At 39.3% G+C, this 19,499-nt stretch overlaps 1 protein-coding gene across 1 annotated transcript; it reads left to right on the top strand.

Moving 5' to 3' along the window:
* Positions 1 to 1,572: 1,572 nt before the first annotated feature.
* On the top strand, positions 1,573 to 16,757 carry prodhb (proline dehydrogenase (oxidase) 1b; the record flags this gene model as incomplete). The annotated part of the gene is made up of 6 exons (XM_083904658.1): positions 1,573 to 1,747; positions 12,027 to 12,163; positions 13,876 to 13,977; positions 14,281 to 14,291; positions 15,204 to 15,318; positions 16,536 to 16,757. 6 exons carry the CDS (start codon positions 1,573 to 1,575, stop codon positions 16,755 to 16,757), a joined length of 762 nt encoding a protein of 253 aa, XP_083760784.1.
* Positions 16,758 to 19,499: the final 2,742 nt, after the last annotated feature.

Here is a 19,499-nt window from a genome sequence, read left to right on the forward strand (position 1 = left end):
TAGGTGATAAAGGAGGCACATCTACCCGTGAAACAATGGCTCCCCCATCTGTTAGAAGGAACAAACTCATGTTTAAAATCCTGCTAATGCTTATGAACCAGAAATAAATGTGATGACTCTATTATTAGATGAATGCTGACTCGGGCCAATCTACAAAATGGAATGACAGGTTTGAGATTTAGTTCTACAAATGTAATCTGTGATTCTACCAGAATCCATTACAACACAAATGCTCTGACCCCACTTTGACAATTATCTGAATAAATGATGTTTTTTTCGATGTTGTGAATTGAATTCATTTACACGAAATGGACAGATAATTGAATGTGCAGTGCCGTGCATGACAAAACAAATTGTTATTAATCAAGCATAAGATTATTGGCATCATAAAAGTCTGCTGAAAATATACCCAGAGAATCATTTGTATACTTATTTATGTTCCAACATGTGAAGGCCAAAAAATAGGTAAGTAAAGGCAAAAGGGTCACACAAGTAAAAGTTAAGTATTAGATAGCAAAAAACAGTGTATGCATTATCTTAGCGCTATAACCTCAAATGCAAGTACTTGACACATGCACTATGTTTGTCCACCACATTTTGCATCATATGGTTGAGCAGTGGGATGCACATGTGTGGGGGTCCCTGGGGGTGGGGGACCCCTTGCCCTAATGGACAAAAACCCTGCCCACTTAAAGGGACACTGTGTAGTATTTATGGGTTTATATGACCCAAAATCCACTTTTGTATACATATTATGTGCTCCTGCATTGTCTAGTCGCTGTATAATATTCTTTGTTTCATTTTCGTAGTGTTTCAAAAAGTCATGTAAAATAACATGGTCGCGGGCCGCGGTTGCATAGCCACTGTTAGCAGCGAGACACCATGTTTCTACGGGAGCCTGTAAGGACAAACGCGAGAGAACAAATCAGATGTCGCTTTACTTGTAGCGGAAGTCCCGCCTCCACTCTCTCCGCTTCGTCTGCTACGGCCGCGGTAGCTCCGCCCTCTCCCTCGCCTCACGAACCTCATCTGCTGACACGGAGAAAGACGACGAGGACGACATTTGACCGTCTGAGGATTCCGTATCGCTCAGGGAAGAGAGGGGGTGAGCAGAGGAGCAGGTCTTTGTTGTAAATTTCAGCCTCTCCTCTAGATGGCACTATAAACTACTTACTTCACCTTTAACAGTCAATTTGTATTCAGGATAAAGTGTGATGCATTAAAGTGACAGTGCTACACCTGATGTGCAACTCTGAATTCTCTCTGCACTGCAATATTAATGATGACATAAGTGTAAAGCTTTGTTTTGAAAAGCTCTTCAATTAAATTAAATGTGGCTTTTTGCCCCAGTTTGAGTTCTTTAAATGTGGTTTATATAGCCCAGTGTTAAGAAAAACATTTGAATTTCTTTGCCTGTGACATATCAAGTTTCGTTTTTATCCGTTGTCCGTCATATATCGTTTTCCAAACATACACTCTCTGTAGATTCATTCAATTATGCATGGAATGAATTTTAATGATTCATAACGAAGCCCTCTCTGTAATGTCTTCTTCTTGTGTTCAGTTCAGGTAATGGATCTAGCTAAAAAGCTTCTGGGCCAGAGAGCCTTCAACCAATTCATGAAAATAATATTTTATGGTCAGTTTGTGGCCGCTGAAGACGAGAATGCTATCAGGCCACCGATCCAGAAGAATCGGGCCTTCCGTGGTTGCTCCATACTCGACTACAGTGTGGAGGAAGATATCAGCTAGGAGAAGTATGAATGTCACAGTATTACCATACATTATTGTATGCATTTGAGTTTGATTTTATCAAGCATGGTGATAAAAAGCACCGACAGTAACTCTATTCTGGTGAATTTTCATTATTTGGAGACCATGAATGGGGGGAATGTATTAAAGCTCACATAGAGTGGTCCTGTTGCACATATATGTTAGTTATGGAGGTCTACTTACATACATTAACTTGTTTTTATGGTCAAAAACCTCCTAGTTGCTGGAAACGAGCTGATAGAAATATGTCTTTTTTGAAGCACTTGTCAGCCGCGCTATTTCAGACATAAATCTTTCCATTCTATATATATATATTGACTGGAAATATGTATTTAAATTAGTCACAAAGATATTATGTGCAACACAAAATGATTATTTTCTTTACCATCACGTAATTTTCTCTAGCGTATTTTTGTTTGGTATTTCGTATTTTCCGGGGATAATCTTATAATACAATTGTTTTTCTTCCCATGCCTATTCAGTGTTAAAATTAGTTTTTTTTAAATGCAAAAGACACTCATCACAACATGATTTGTTGGCTCAAAAAAAATTTTTGGTCACCGACCATACTTGAGAGGCCCATATCTTTGCTTCTGTTATAGTTACAATAACACATTTGGTGTGAAAGTGTACATTTCTGGGGTCAAGGAATCCAATAAAATAGGTTCCAAGACTATAAAAGAATAACTTTCTCCTTACCATGACAATTGGAGGTAAAATATAGCATTTTTATTTAAAAAACGCATGCCAAAAACACATTCCATTTACAACACTAAGATTTTTATTTATTTATTTATTTATTTATCATCTCAGGACAATGCACACTAATGAACATATACAAAAGTACATGTAAATGCGCCAGATTATAGCCCCGGGGCTAATTTCCATCTGTAGTCCATATTAGGCAGGTTGATGTTGGAATAAAAAGAACAAAATATATACATAATAAAACTAACTATACAAAACAGCAAGAAACAAAAAAAAACAAAAAAACAGGACGATTCATTAGTATGTTTAGTGGTGATTGCATGTTTGGTTAGTTCTAAGCCACACTTTAACGTGGCCCTTGTAATTGGCCAGAGTGGCACATTCCCTTATAGTTGATGGTATTGTATTCCATAGTACACTACCTTTAATAGATAGTACACTATGGCTGAAGGAGGTTTTCCTAAATGATTCCCTAGATGTCTATACCACTGTGGGAACATGAGCCATGACATCCACAGAGAGACATGCAAGGCTGCCTCTGATGCACCGATTGATTGGCCTTTGACCAGAATTGGCCAATTTTCAGGTCCCACCTGCCTGAGGTGGGACCACAACACCAATCTGCTCCAGTGACTGATCACCGAATTCACTAACTCTATGCTGAATGTTTTCAAGCCGTCATATGGTCCTCTTTTATGCATGGTCTCCACCAGATATCTACTATCACTTTGCTGGTGTAGTTTCATTGCCAGATATAGCGAAGCTGGGTTCTGAGCTGCATCTTGCAGAGTTGAAAATTATTTGCTGCCCAATGAAAGTTGCATCCTGGGATTTCTCAGGTCCAGGAGGTGGCTGATCAATACCCGATCTCAGCATGGGAGGGATAGAATCAGCTTCACATGAAGTTGAGAAGGAACCTGTAAAAGCATGCTTCATGGGGAGATACTCTTGCCAAAGGATTTTGGCTGCTTGGAAGATGATGGAGACATCAGTAGATGTGTTGTTTTTCATGTCAACAACAGCTCTGCTCAGGTCATCATCAAATACAAGGGACCAGACACAATTAATTTGCACTGATCTGATGTCAGGAATCAGGCGTTCAATATCCTCCAGAAGGCATGTGGTGTTGCATTTAATGTTTATAACTCAGGCAGATCCCCTCATGCCTTCAGCTCCTGGATGTTGTCGACAGCTTCTTTGTTACACAATTGCAATCTTTCAGGATTGTTTCGCAGCTTGAATGATGAAGAGGGATCTAATGTTTTTTCCATCTGTAGGGTAACCCTTACCCAAGCTAACTAGTTATTAGTTATATAACGTTAAACACATGTTTCTATTCAATGAGTAAATCATGTGTCCCTCAAAGGGTTAACCTTTCACCTCAGACCTTGAACAGCTGTCACAGCTGCCACAGCCCCTGGTGCAGATGGGATGTGTTGTCGCAGGAACTGATGCATAAGCTACTCCTGACTAGTCAAACTCTCATGCTACTTAGGGCAAATGTAATCCTACAAAAGTAGCTGCACTGCTTAAATACACAATTAATGTTTTTGAAGGAAAAGATAAATAAAGTCACTTTGATGACACAGTTCGATGACACAATGTGAAATGTGCGTTTTTACCCCCAATTGTCATAATAAGAGGAAAACTGTTGGTTTCTTAATCTTAAACTATTTTATTTCTTGACCCCCAAAATGTACACTTTGACACCACATTTGTCATTATATGACAGAAGCAAAGATATGGGCTCAAGAGTATTTTCGGCGCATTGGCGGCCATTTTTGAAAAAACGTGTTTATTTGTTTTTTTGGCCTTAACCTCCTTACTAAATTGGTTTGAAGCTTTTTTCATGATTAAAACAAGATTTGTCATTGTTTTAGCTTCGTATGTGAATATTTTCTTTATTTCTTTGCTCCACAAAACAAAGAAATCATTAAAACTGAATCATTTTGGTTTGTGGACAAAACAAAGACGTTTGACAACATCATCATTTCTAGGTTTGACAAACACTGATCTTTGTGATTTTTTAACATTTTTTTTAAACCTTTTTTTGTCCTGCCCAGTAACCGGGACATGTAGTATGGTTGACTGCATGCCCTGTGGTGTAGGGCAAGTCTCTGATACTTGGCCTGCAGTATTTGTATTCTTATTTATTTGTTTTATGATCATGGCAACCGGACCGGACAGGGGGAGAGGGGATGCACAGACAACAATAACAATAACTAGACAGTGTCTAGGTGTGTAGCATTAAACAATTAAAGTAATACAAAACAGACAGAACATAAACAACATTTGACTGCCATTCATTTGTATAATAGGTATGGTTTCTAGTAATCGTTAACGACCATATCAAGAGAGGGTATCCAGGTTTACAACAATTATATCAGTTCAGATTTATCTTATAATGTAGTGGGGTGCATTTGTGTGTGTGAGAGACAGAGCAAGAGCGCGCACATGTGTAAATGTGCAGGTGTTGTCATTAGATGTGGTTGGAATCTGAGTGGGGGACCGAGTCATTGTCCGACCAACCCCCAGCAGCGAGCCAATAAGGACTCCGACGCCCGGGGCACCCAGTGGCCACACAGGGCAGGAGGAATCCCGTGGCCACCGACCCCAGGATAGCTACGCATCCACCCCGGTGAAAGCATTTTTTTAACATTTTCTGACATTTTATGGCCCAAATGATTCATCGATTAATCGAGAAAATAATCGTCAGATTAATCGGTTACGAAAAATAATAATTAGTTGAAGCTCTAAATGAGTTATTTCTGTATGTTTTTTATTACTATGTTACATTTGCCTCACAAATATACGTTTATATTGTCAACGTTTTTCATTCCATATCAAAACAATCACTTTAATGTGAAATTTCATGTCTTTTTCTCAAAAAATTGGCTTTGTTTTACTTCACCGGCCCCTTACTGACCAAACTAGACACTCAGTGGCCCCCAGGTCATTGGAGTTTGAGACCCCTGTTCTAGAGGGTATTAAAGAATCAAGTTTTGAGTTCGATCATGCAGAGTGACACCTGATTGCAATGAATTCATGAATACCTGAATGCAGTTCGGCTTCATTTCTAGCCCTAAGGAAATTTGGCCCATGAAGATAGATTTTGACCAATGACAGGGCAGCTTTGATAGAAAGGGTGCCTCCGATTGGCTGTTCTACTTAGCAGCTGCACATACAGTTCCCTTGAGTGTGTATTTATTGACTGTAATAAATACACATGAGATGATGTGTTGTGAGGAATTGCCTGTGGTCATCTGTCACATCTGTCCACGCTCAACAATCAACTATTTTTCTATGACTGCTTAAACTTCCCAACTAGTAATAAGATATCACTTCTTTAGCTTTGCATTGTCAAGGGGGATGCCTCCTGCTCATCAAACCTCAGGCTAGAGAGCTTTTATTTGGCAGACATGCACCTACACACCGTGAGGATGGAGGACAAGGTGCATTAAGTCAGTCTGACAGGGCCTCTCTACTCGTCTGTCAAGATGGCAACAACACCATAAGTCATTCCCTTGTAACATAATGAAGAGATCAGGAACAGAGGCAAGACTTGGTTTGATGTTGAGAGCAGGGTATTCGCATGCAAGCCTTCAGACGCACAGGCTGTAAATAATAAACCTTTTACAGTTTGGATTTCAATAATGCAGGGCTCTGTTCTGACATTATTCTGAGCAAGCAGCCAATAATAATTATTCATTTCTTACATGTGAGGCTAGATTGCACTTGTATTCATCACCACACAGTTTAACCCTTTCCCAGACACTAGCTATGCAAGGTTACTTGGAACTCTGAAATGTGGTTTGATGCTGCAAAAATAATTGGTGACTAAAATGCATGATTTCAAGACAAATAAAAAAGTGACCATCCGATGTTCCCAGAACCCAAAGTCTTCTTCTCGCTGACTGACCAAGATAAAAGATGATCAGTTTCGTCACGAATAGAAAAATCCCAGATGAATTTTTTAATTAATTGAGAAAAATGACTTGATGCTGCTGTTGAGATCATTGTGAGTATCATTATATCTACAGTCGTATGGCTACCACTGAAGAGAGAGAAACTTCCCTTTAGATTATTATTGGGTCATCTAAAAATGTTTATTCGTTTTCTGTCAGCTCAATTGACAAAATCTTCAAAGGTTCCATTCAGCTATTTCAAATCAAAAGCAGAGTATACTGTAGTTTAATCTGCACTTCTGTCAAATGGCATGTTATGTTGAAACAAAATGTTGTTTTCTCAGCTTTTGAAACCCGATGGAATCTCTGATGTTCTGCATACTCACTGTTCAGTCATCTGCTCAGTTACATGAGCACCCTTAGCGTGACTTATTCATGTGCTGAGTGAAGCTACAGCTGCCCTCTCTGTAGGGTCAGCAGACTGACAGCAGCACAGTGGCTGATCTTTATGTATAGGTTCAGTAAACACAATAAGTGCCTCTGACATGCCCTAATTTTGAAGTTGAACTCTGTCACAGTTTCAGCAAGATGTTAACAAAGTACTGTACATCTGTAATATATACGCAAGCACAGCACGTTCACTAATTTCATCCTCCTGTATTCCCTTTAATTTAGCTCCTGTGAATCCTCTGCAGCGAAAGAGAGCAGGTAAGCTGCCTTGTTTTGTTCTCATTTGTGTACTCGGTGTATGATGTAAGTCGAAGTAATAGGTGCGGGAATGTGTTTTCACCTTCAGGCAAAAACAACACAGAGACACATTTTAAAGAGCATAAACAATCCGGGGACCGTCGTGGAGGAGTGACTGGAGTCTGCAGCAATGAGGGCAAATGTGACCAGAATATGGAAATCTTCATCATTTGCATCAACGCATCTAGCAAGTAAAGGGTAGGCAATGTGTTTTTGGTGTAACTGATCAGTAACTCCATGATAAGCCCTTAGTGCAGGGGTGTCAAAGCCAAATGAACTGGGGGCCAATGAGCGTCTCATGTGGTCAAGACCGGCCTAGAGAACTTAGATCTGTCTAGCTCATTTACTGTATATATTTGGAGCAAATCGACAAAATGGACACCAAAATTTGAAAAGGCCGACTTCCTGTTGAGTTGAGGTCACGGTCTTCCCGCCAATTTTCGGGAAATTCGGTGGAACTCAACCTTCTCAACTCGTGCTTCTTTTACGGATATATTTAACAATATATTTGCATTCATTCTCCAAACAATGTCAAACTTGGCACTGCATTTACTTGTGCCCATAGCAAGACTTGTTTGAAATCAACAGACACACGTTATAGATAGATACCTAAATGGCAGTGGTGTGCACAGGGGGGTGGTGGTGATGGGTTGCTTGTGCCCTAGTACTAAAAACATGAGGAAGTTCCCTCCTGGCTGCCATTCACGTGGCCTTAAAGCAACATATTAATTTAAAAAAATCACTTTTTCAAAAGGAGTGCCTTTCTCGTGATGCAGTGCTCTATAAGATGCCCTTGTAACTTGATTTCCTATGGGTGCCCTTCCAATCAAAAAGGATGATGTTATGAAGTTCCCTAAAGTCCCTACATGACAGTGTCCCAAAGGGTGTCCATAGAGGAAATGATATAAAAAATTGTGTGTACAAATGAATGAAACAATAATGTGTAGAGGTCCATGTAGAGGTCCACCTCTTCTATGGCTACTAGTGGTGCCTGTCACAGTTGCTGCCCTTTAATTTTCACCCCAAATGTCTGTGTACACCACTGCTAAATGGTGCAAAGCAATCTAATAAAGGAAGTCATTCTGGAGCATATGGAGTGTGTGCTCGGAACACAGAGCCTTGATCCCGAAGCATAATTATATATAAACCTGAAGATGAGAATCAACAGCAACAGTTAGCCATTTTTTTTTATACAGAATGAAAACCTTTAACAAAGTAGATTATACTTTGCTCCATAACTATTGAAAAATATTGTTTTCTGTCAACCATCTGAAAACTTTCATTTTATCGTTTTTAATCTTTGGCTTTTGAACCAGTATGAGAAGTTGTTTTTATACTTTCTACAATATTGTATTGTTTAATAATATGTTTTATTGCTTGTTCTTACACAAGGGTTCTTCTACAAGGGCTGAGGTTCTACCTGGAACCATTTGCTTCTGAAAAACCCTTTCCAGAAGAAAGGGTTTTTCATGGGTTCTTGGTAACACTAATGGTTCAAGTAAGAACCATTTTGATCCTGAGAACCCTTTAAAACCCCTTTCATGAATAAAGAGTTTTAAAAGGGTTCTTCGTGGAACCCTACAAAAGGGTTCCAGGTGGAACCTTTATAAAAAAGTTCTACCTGGAGCCAAGAAGGGTTCTCCTATGAGGACAAGCCAAATAATCTTATATGGTTATATTATATGGCTTACCACTTTTATTTCTAAGAGTGTAGGTCTATGCAGTTTTTATATTTTATCTATCTCTGACTTTGTTTCTGCTGTTTTAAAAGTGATTTATGAAAAAAAGTTGGATTGGATGTGTATTGCAGCCCATCTGTTACATGCATAAAAGTCCCTAGATATGTATTTCTCATCATGTTGTCTTTATATGATTGACTTTTAGGTGGGAGTTTGATGGGCAGTTTCTCTGCCATCAAAATGACTGCTCTCTGACAACCTCAGGTTCTGGTATGCACTAATTTTGGATAAAATGTTCTTTGTGGCAGATAAGACAGTCTAAAACTTATTATTGTTGTTTATACTTGTATTTTATTTAATAGATCAAATTCTCAGAGGTCTACGAAGCCCCTAAAGGGACATGGAGGAAAAAAAAGAAAAACAAAACATTTTGAGTGCTCACGTGATTGTTTCGCGTGCTCACTAGATACTTTTGCGTGCGCACGTGATCATTTTGCATGCTCACCAGATACTGTTAGAGGCTAAGCTAAGCTAACCAACTATGTGTGTGCGTGCGTGTGACGTCAGTGAGTGAAACAGGAAGTGTGTGTGTGCCGTGTTGTTTATGTTGGAGAGCCGCAGCAAGAGACTGTCACGCTTCATACTGTTGCTTGGTTATGTTCTCTCCTTTATGAGAGAGTCTCATTGTACCCAGAGAGGCTGTGCATCACCCTGCAGTAATGAAATAAAGTGCCGTGTTCAACGCAGACGGAGTCCCGCAGTTGTTGTGTTGTTGTGTTGTTGCCGAACGAGCTAACCCAAGCTAAGGAGTTAGCGGTCCCTTTACTACGGTTCGGGGAACTGCCGGATTGGCGTCGTTAACAATACTTTCTCGTGCTCATCAGAAAGTAATTGCATGCGGGCATGATGTCAGTGAGATCATCCACTGCAGTCATTTCAGTTTGTGTTTCTGTGTGAAAATGACAGTAGCTACAGGAGTTAGTTAGTGTATTTTAGCCTGGGACTCTACTTGCTCTCTACGTCACAGTCAGGTTGTGTCTGAAATAAATTTAAAACTTATTTCGCTTATTATCTTATTATCACTTTGGATCCATTTCATTCATGAACAGTTACAAACGCCAGCCACTCCAACATTTCGAGTCCACCTTTTCTGCCAACACTATGGTAAATACTTTGAGACAACTGGGAAAGTCAGCCCGTTGGTTTGCTTACTGCAACGTGTAGAAAGTGCGCGTGCCAAACTATCATTTGCGCACACGAAAGTATCTGGTGAGCACGTGAAACGATCACGTGAGCACTGGAAACTTTGTTTTTCTCCATGTCCCTTCAGGGGCTCCGTCCTTGTCCTTGTGCAGCGATTTTTCAACTTCCTGACATCGCAGCAGGGGAAATACAGTACGGAAGTTCTGGAGCAGAGCTGGACCTAAACCAACTACAGGTACAGTTATATGCAGTGTTATAGACCTAAACACACATACTAAAGGATTTGCTATTGTATGCAAAGTCCTCACATTTAAATTGAATGTCTATCCAGGAATTATTGGCCAAACTGGTTGCGAAAGGTGACTTCTTTGGCTGGTTTTCTAGCAGGAAAGAGGAAAACTCACGGTAAAAAAACTCATACAAGCATGAAGGGCTACTGAGTTATATATGCAAAAATGTAATCATGACTGAGTAATTAGGTTGATAATCAAAAAAACTACTACAGAGTTAAAGTTGAAGAACCAGTTGATGTTGGTTTTAAACGTCTTCATGAACAGAAAAGAACACAAATGTATAAATGTCATATTGATATATGTATTTAACTTGTGCTTTTGTCAAGATTATACTGAAATAAATGTTGTTATTGTTTTATTGACAGAATCAAATATATGAATATAGTACAATCATGTAAGTAAGTCAATCCTATATTAAAGCATATTGTTCTATTTCACATGAGTCACCATTATTTCTCCCTGATGGAAACAACATGCACAATATTGCTTTTTGAAGAAAAAACTATCAAGAGACTTGGAAAACATTTTAATGCTAGTTTTTTTTATTGCTAGCCAAACTTTGGCTGTTTAGTCGCTTTGATAACTGTTATTTATTACACATATTTTAAAGTTCAATTTTAAGGATATTTGATGCTGTAGAGCGATCATACAGGGCTGTATTCCTTTGTTGCTATGATACCGTTGTGTCCTTTCACCAACAGAATCATTGACATGCTTGACTGGAACAGCTTATTAGACGACAGAGCAAAGGTACCTGACCTCCTGGTTGTTCCAATCTAAAGGTCAGTCACATTACACACTGATTTAAGTGGAAACAACTGAGATGAAGTTAACAATATACCTATATAAGAATGAAACTGTGGAGATGACAACATTATGCAGTGAAAACACAGGTAGCAGATGTGAGGATTCAGCAGCACCTCATTTCCCAATGATGGATAACAGTGATGCTAAGTAATGGTAGATATTGGCTAATAACAGTGCTGGGTTTAACAAAAGGCTTGTCTTAATGACATGTCTGTTGACATGAGATTACAGACCAGTAAAGAGATATTAATAGGTTTCATGCTGTTTGATATTTGGTTGATTGGTGTCTCATAGTGTGTGTATTCCTCCTGGTTGCTTGCGCAGCAAAGGAAGCTGGAGACTTTGCTGCAGAATTTTACCACAGAGGAGAAACAGTTGAAGCAGTTGTTGCAGTGTATGGACATCTTAGCAAAGTAAAAAAAAAAAAAAAAAAGACTGATTGCTGTATGCTAATATACATACAGCAATATACAAACACATTTAGGCATTTTCTATCTGCAGAAAACTTAAGTTAGAGTTAATTCATTATTTTTAATGGAGACATGTTTCTGGCCTCATTCAGTGCACACAGCGAAAACGTGAGTGAGTTGATTCAAACTGCATAAACATTGACATGTCAAAAAGACAAGTGTGTGGAGCCAAGGAGCCTCCAGCCAGTAGTAGCCACATCCAGCCTCAGCAGGAGATCTGGACAACAAAGGGGTGAAGAGCAAAACAAAACCAAAAAAGAAGCCTTTTTACACACTGCATCCAAATTGTTCCTCAGCCTGTATTAGAGAGCAATGTTTACAATGTATAAGCCAGTGCACATCTACTATTTGTCTTACTACCATTCGTTAAACAATGCTGTAATCACTGCTCTGTGTTATTATAGAAATTAATCAGATGTTTTGTGTTTCGGCATGCCGTAGGGAAAGGTGTTTGCTTGCTGCCAGACGCAGAGCAAACTTACTTCCAGCCAGCTATCAGCAAACTGACATTAGATATGCAGAGGATATATAACCGAGAAAATGTTGTCATCTTTAACACATACCAGTCCTATCTGAAGGTAAGCGGTAAGAGGGGGAGAGAGATGCGCAGACAACATTAACAGTGACAGCGTCTAGGTGTTGTCTCATTAGATGAGAAACCTGTTTTAATATCACACGTGTGCACATGTGTCAAACTCAAGGCCTGGGGGCCAGATGTGGCCCGCCACGTCATTTTATGTGGCCTGTGAGTGATTAATTGGTCTTAAAAATCTGTGTTAAAATTATGTCAATGCTGCTTTGAGGTGTGCATTGACCATAAACTACATTTCCCATAATGCATGGTGATTGCATTACCTGCAAAGTGACAGCATCCCGCCACTAGATCGCAAGTGTATCATTGTATATGTATCACGCGACGAGTGAAATTGAGATTGAGACTGGGATCGCAGCAGAATGTGTTCAGAAATGCCACCAAAAACGATGAGGCAGTTAAAAGCTAGTTTTATTGTGGCTGAAGAAATCACCCGTGCTTCAAAGTCTTTTTCTGAGGGTGCGTTTTTGAAGCAGTGCATGCTGAAGGTGTGTGAGCAGGTCTGACCCGACCAGAAACAGACTCTTAAAACTGTTAGTTTGTCAAGAAACACCATTGCGGACTGGGTTACGTCTATAATGCATCCTATTTGTAACTTGTAACTAATAAATACAGAAAGTTATTTAGCAATATGTTACAGAGAATTTACCTTTAGTTTACATTATATCTGGATACATTTAGTTACATTTATTCTGTATGACAGTTACATCTGGCCATTTGAGGGTAATCATTATGCTGATGTGGCCCTCAGTGAAAATGAGTTTGACACCCCTGCAACAGAGTGGGCACATGATCTTCATTCATTAATTGTCTACCGCTTTATCATCCAGATGAGGGTTACAGGGTCACTGGTGCCAATCCCAGCTGACATCGGGCGAAATACCCCGGACAGGTCGCAGTTGATCCCAAGGCCACACAGAGACAAACACCCATTCGTTCTCACACTCACACCTATGGTCAGTTTAGAGTGTCCGATTGCATGTTTTTGGACTGTGGGAGAAAACCAACACACACACAGGGAGAACATACACAATCCATGTAGATTCATCTTATTACATTTCCTATTCCTAACGCTCATGTAGAAGAATATGAGACAAGGCTTATGTGTCCTATATTTCTCATAATTATATGCTGTGATAACAGATACACTGCTGGTTTGCAGCTGATATAATTCATAGAGACAAATTGTTGAGAATGCTGTTTTTCATTTGTAAGCAGAAACAAACCCAAACCAATGTCAACACAGTCTTGTTTGACTGACAGTGGAAGTACAACAATTACATAATCACAGAGACTTTGCCTTATATTTCTGTTTTTTATTCTTTGCTTGATTGGATCATGCTTGATGTTCTAAGGTGGAACAGATGGTGTTGGTTGACCTGATTGGTGCTGTGTAAAAATTGTGTAGTTAATTTAAACACTTGTTTCCAATTAACCTTTGCAGAACAATTCATGTTATTTCCATGTTATACATGATGTCGTGAGATCTAGCACTTTCTTTCAACAAACTTTCCACAGACGGCAGTCACCAGTGTTGCACTTAACAAAGTCGTCAGCAGATGCCGTATAATGTCTGATTGAGCTAAAGTGCAAATTCAAATAATGTCACTAATATTATGCTAACTGGTGCTTGGCAGTTTGGAGTCTTTAATACACTCATTATATACAGTTTTTGACCAAGCCTTTGTTGTTTCACAGGAAGTCTATCATAACATAACCATGCATGTAGAACTGTCACGCCGTGAGCGTTTCGTTGCGAAGCTGGTGCGTGGAGCCTACATGTATCTGGAGCGAGAAAGGGTCCAAAAGATTGGCTATGAAGACCTGATTATGAGTCTACTAATATAATGTACCACAGGTAGGAACCAGGACTTTGCTTATTAGTGCTGGAAATCTGGAAATTATACATTAATCATCACTGGAACACCATATCATTATCATTATTATGGCCCTACCCTGCAAGTTCAGCCCCTTATTAACTCTGAGCCTGTCCACTATATAGACTTTTGCAACTGATAGGAAACACTTTTGGAGTTTACTTTCTTGAACTCACTCCAAACAATTTATACTCTCTCTGGTCTTTTGGTGTACTGTCTGAACCAGCCTCCTTACAGGTACAATTCTGCTGCGGTGAACAGAACAGGGATTTAAGTTTCAAGAAGTGGTCCTTCAATTGGAGTTTCTCAGGTTTATCATCTTCATGTCAGCAACCCTTCACACCATTGAGTCACCTGTGTGCACGGTTGCAGAAACCATCTAGCTCAAGGGTTGATGTGTCGCTCCCATTTTTTCTGACACATCTACAGTAAGGCAACATCAAAGGCCTCATCCTGTAGATATCAATGTTTTGCACAAAAGGGTGGAAAGGCTAAGCTCCTCAAGCACTCAATCAGATTTCAGAGTAAATATCAACACAGGACATACAAAGTTTGGCTGATACTGTCCAGCATGACGTTTAATTAAACATTTGCTGAGCCTTCCAGAAGGGATTAAGTGTGCATAGTGTTTAGGAATAATTTTACAGTCTAGTTTTGTAAAGGGTAGTCCTCCACCAAACAATATGTCCTACATACTAATGAGAGCAATTTGCAATTTGCATTCACTCACTCACTCACTCAATCAATCAATCAATCAATCAATCGAGGAAGCAATCAATCAATCAAATTTTATTTATATAGCACACAGTTTACAAAACACAGTTTGTCTCACAGGGCTTCACAGGGTTGGTAACATCCAGGGTAAGGCCAACTACCAGGGGAATAACCCTGCAAACAAACAAAAATCACTAAAACACAGCCCCAGTTCGAATCCCGCCTCAAGCAAAGAACACAAACACTAAAGCAGACAACACAACGGAAATGCGTGTCAAAACGGAATCGCATATAAAAACCACAAAAATAAAAGGACAAAACATTAACAGAAAACATTGTTTTCTGTGTTTTTTGATTTCCGTTTGTGTTTTTGATTTGCGTTTGTATTTTGTGATGTCTATGATCATTTTCCTTGTGTGTTTTTGCTTGTGAAAGGTGTCTAGATTATGTGCTGGATGAGATTGCACTCCACAGAAATGCCAATGTCATGGTTGCTTCCCATAATGAAGACACAGTGAAACACACCTTAAGGAGGAACCGCTTCTGTTCTGTCCAAGGACAGTGTTGAAACCACTATTAATTTTCTATAGAGATTTGGATGTGTATAAACGGATAAAAAGGGATTTAATTATATCCCCCCTCACATAGAATGAATGTGCTGCGTCTCTTACCCACTGAGAACAAGGTGGACTTTGCTAACAGACACAGTAGCTGTTTCCCAATTCATGGGTCACATCACAGAACCTCGCCTCATCTTTTCCACTTCAAAGGCCCCTTAAAATATGCATTTTTGTTTCAATCTTTATGCATCAAGTGTTGTTAGTAGTCTGTAATGCACCTGGATGCAGCTCTGTTGCTAAGTGACAGTAGTAAAGATGGGTGACATGATAGTTCATTGCTCCATAGACCAGGCCATCAGATTTCTGTCTATGCAACTAATGAATCCCACTACTTTGGTAAGCTGCATAAACCATGTCCTAAGAAGGAAACTACCCCTGGAATGGGACACAGCCACTGACAATAAACAATATCACCCATCCTACTGTTGATTAGACAGTTTTGAGTTACACAGGTGCACCACAGGCCAACTGGAGCCTTTGAAGAGCACATGTACAAGTCAGACTGCAGCCCATGATGTGACATATGAACTGAGACACCTTCATATTGACAAGCTGTCTTAACAAAGCACTGCTGCCGGCTCCTGCCACTTTGTTTGCCAGCTAAAGACAGCAACTGCAGGTGTTCATCTGTCAATGAGAGACTCAAGTTAAAACCAACAAAACCACTTTTGATGGAAATAGACGTGTTTCTTTGTCGTTTACTCAAGAGATAAAGCAGTTAGAGCTTCATTATACAAAATAAGCATCACTATTATGTCTTTAGTATTCATTCAGTTTTCACAATTTGTTGCAAAATTTCATTGCTAAAATCAAAATCTCTTAGCAATTTCAATTATTTAAGCATCATTTTGAAATTTTGACTCCAGTAGTCAACTGGAAAAAAATGGCTGATGAGAAAGATTGTAGCTATCATTCAATGTTGGAAGCCAATTCAAATAGATGTTCAGTTGTGATGTGCTCTCAGGAGTTTGTACAAAGTGTGAAAGTGTTTATGCAGCATCTGTAATTAGCCTTGTCAATCAAATGTCACATTATAACATCATGACTCTTTCATATTTGCAGACAAATAGAAAAGTATTTTGCCAATGTTTATCCTCCTCATGCCATTCTACAAAGACCTTTTCTTTATGTGTTGTCTCCCATCCAGTCCACTTCACCTCTAGGCCAGGCAGGTTTACCTGTCTACAAGTATGTCCCCTACGGGCCAATGAATGAGGGTATGCCTTACCTTTCACAGAGAGCCCAGGAGAACAGAGGCTTCATGAAAGGCACCCAAAAGGAGAGAGAGCTGCTGTGGAAGGAGCTGAAACACAGGCTCGCCTCTGAGGAGCTTCACTACAGACCTATACTGAGAAGACTGAGAGGATAGACTGTTAACATGTAGATTTTTTCAAAATCTCTAGTGGTTGATAGCTGCTGCTGCTGTCTGTTCTGTATCTTCTGTGCTACAGGTCTTTCCGGAAATGTACCTACCTGTTGTGAAGGTTTCTAGCTCTTACTCTTTTTGTTTGCCACATGTTTTCCTCATCCCCCTCTTGTTCCTCACTGATTTTCCCCTTTCTGCGTCTGCATCCATAAACATCACTCCCTTTATCTTCCCGTTGTCTAAAGAACTGTGGTATCCATCAACTGGGCATCTTAACTGCTCCAAAAGGACTCACTAAAATGTCAACAAGACTAGGGTGGGCATCTGTTTTTATCACTATTGATCATCTAGAGGGGCAACAATAATAAAAATAAGAGCTTGATTTAAAAAGCAGTAAAGGAAACATCAACATCTTTTAACCCTTTGGGAGCCAGACACTACCCAGAAAATGCATGTTCCTATACTAAAAAAAAGTGCTTAGTAGAACCATATAAGAACCCTTTTTGACTCCATGTAGAACCTTTTGGAGGGTTCCACCAAGAATCCTTTTAAAACCCTTTATTCAGGAAAGGGGTTTTAAAGGGTTCTCTGGATCAAATGGTGCTTACTGGAACCATTAGCGTTACCAAAAATCCTTTCTTCAGGAAAGGGTTTTTCAGAGCATATGGTTCCAGGTAGAACCTCAGCCCTTGTAGAAGGACCCTTTTGGAACCCTTATTTCTAAGAGTGTACTGTACATTTGTGTGATGTCTTTGATGTTGTTGTGGCAGTCCTTTTGTGACTCAATGAGAAAGTATGAAGGGTTTCCTCTCAGCACATCTCTTTTCTTCTAAAAATGCATTTTCTTTGTTGTTGTATTAGCCAGGGTAAGTAATATTGATGGTCACTGAAGTGATACAAGTGAAAATACAGTGTTGGGTATTCATTTTTTTTTTTTTCAGCTGCCTGTAAGTCAGGAATGTTGTTTATTAATCACACGATTTGCAAGAGGATAATAAATTAGTGGGTTGCCTTTTGGCCCTGCATACTAATGAATGAATATTATGCAAATGATTTGTTTTAATGTTCAAAGCAGGTAATCCTCGTTTATCAATTTATAGACCTGTAATATTGATGACTAAATAAATTTAATTCTGCGTTAATAGCAAAATTTAAAGTGAAAATATAGTTCAAAAAAGTTGAAGAGCTAGATGTTATCGACAACAACATTGTAGCTGCGAGCTGTTTGCACAGCTCAGCTTGTTTCAGGTTTTAATTTGGTGACATTCCACTTGATTATTGATACACAATTAGTATTTGAGGCAGAGGGCAACCAAGCTTCATGATAATTACGGGCTTGTCATTTTATGAGAGCAGCGAGTCCTCTGTCGACCATCATTTAATTACCGATGATGCCACGCTCAGTGCAGATCACAGAAATTGGATGCATTAATCATTACTCAGAAGAAACTTTAGTGGCTGTTATGTTCTACTGAGGCAAAGCACCACTGAGCTCAGCTTAATTAAGCATAAAGTCTACTTTTGATGAAAGACGTGCCTTTGAGTGTACGTTTGCCAACAAATGTCTTCTTCCATGGCGTGGAATTTTTTTCCGGTTAACTTCAGCCACAAATGTGATTTAGAGGACATGTTACAGTGTGGAACTGTTCCTCCAGATTCCTCAAGATGTTTGACCAAACCAGCATGGGCTCGTATTCTTTGAGCCCTTATTATTACTTCTTACCTCATTATACCACACAGCTGAAGCAAATTGACTTTATGGAAATAATACTGACATTATATAATGGAAGATGAGAGGGACAGCATGGAATACAGATTTTTCCTGGGCTCCTTTGCTGTTGGCTGCTGTGGTCTGACTTTTGGGATCGTGCAGATTTATTATTTCTTTTTGGGCCCTTGTGATTTCAGCGAAACCAGGGAAGCAGCTTTACAAAGCATTGCTTTTCAGATTTGTAATTTTTACAGTGGCGCATAGAATGAATTGCCTTGCAGCTCTTGTACTCCAGCAGCTATTTAATCTGCAACCAGTGTTTGTGTGCCTGTAGACAAACCTACAATAAGGAGTACAATGTCTTTGAGGCAGCCAGGACTATTGTGTGTTTTTATCTTTCGATAGCAAATTGAGAGATTAGTGGCTCATAGTGGCAAATAAAAAGAAAATAAATGCTGCGCCTGTGATAAACCTTTATTTCATGCCAGAAGGGTGAAGCAAGGTCAGCAAAATAATGTTGCATGATTTCATAAAATAAAATAAACGTTTTGCAAAGATGTAAATGGAGTTTGTATCTGTCAGTAAAAATTATGTCATCAGTAATGTTTTCATTCACTTTAGTCAGAAGTTGAACAATTGACTGAATCGTCCATTAGTTACATACTGTGGCATATTTAAGTAGATTATATATCTTAAGATAGGGGGAAAACACTTCAACAATAGACTGCATTTGCTGACATTGCAGCACAGTCTCAACATCATTTCGGCATTGGGACTCAAATGCACTCAGTCAGTTTGCATCATAAATGCTGCAACTCATGTCAATATTTTATAACAGCACCTGGGGCTATCTTTGCTCTATTGTAGGATGAGGAGAAATGACTGTGAAATTGGTGCAAGACACAGAAACTACCCAAGTCAACTAATTAGCAATCCTTTGTAAAAGTTCTGCAGGAATGACGACTAAACTACTTGTCACAAAATCGCAATAGCGATAGATTGGAGGGGGGGAACAACACTGTATAGAGCCACTA

The sequence above is a fragment of the Microchirus variegatus genome (genome assembly GCF_963457635.1).
Source record: "Microchirus variegatus genome assembly, chromosome: 18".
NCBI classification, from domain to species: Eukaryota; Metazoa; Chordata; class Actinopteri; order Pleuronectiformes; family Soleidae; genus Microchirus; species Microchirus variegatus.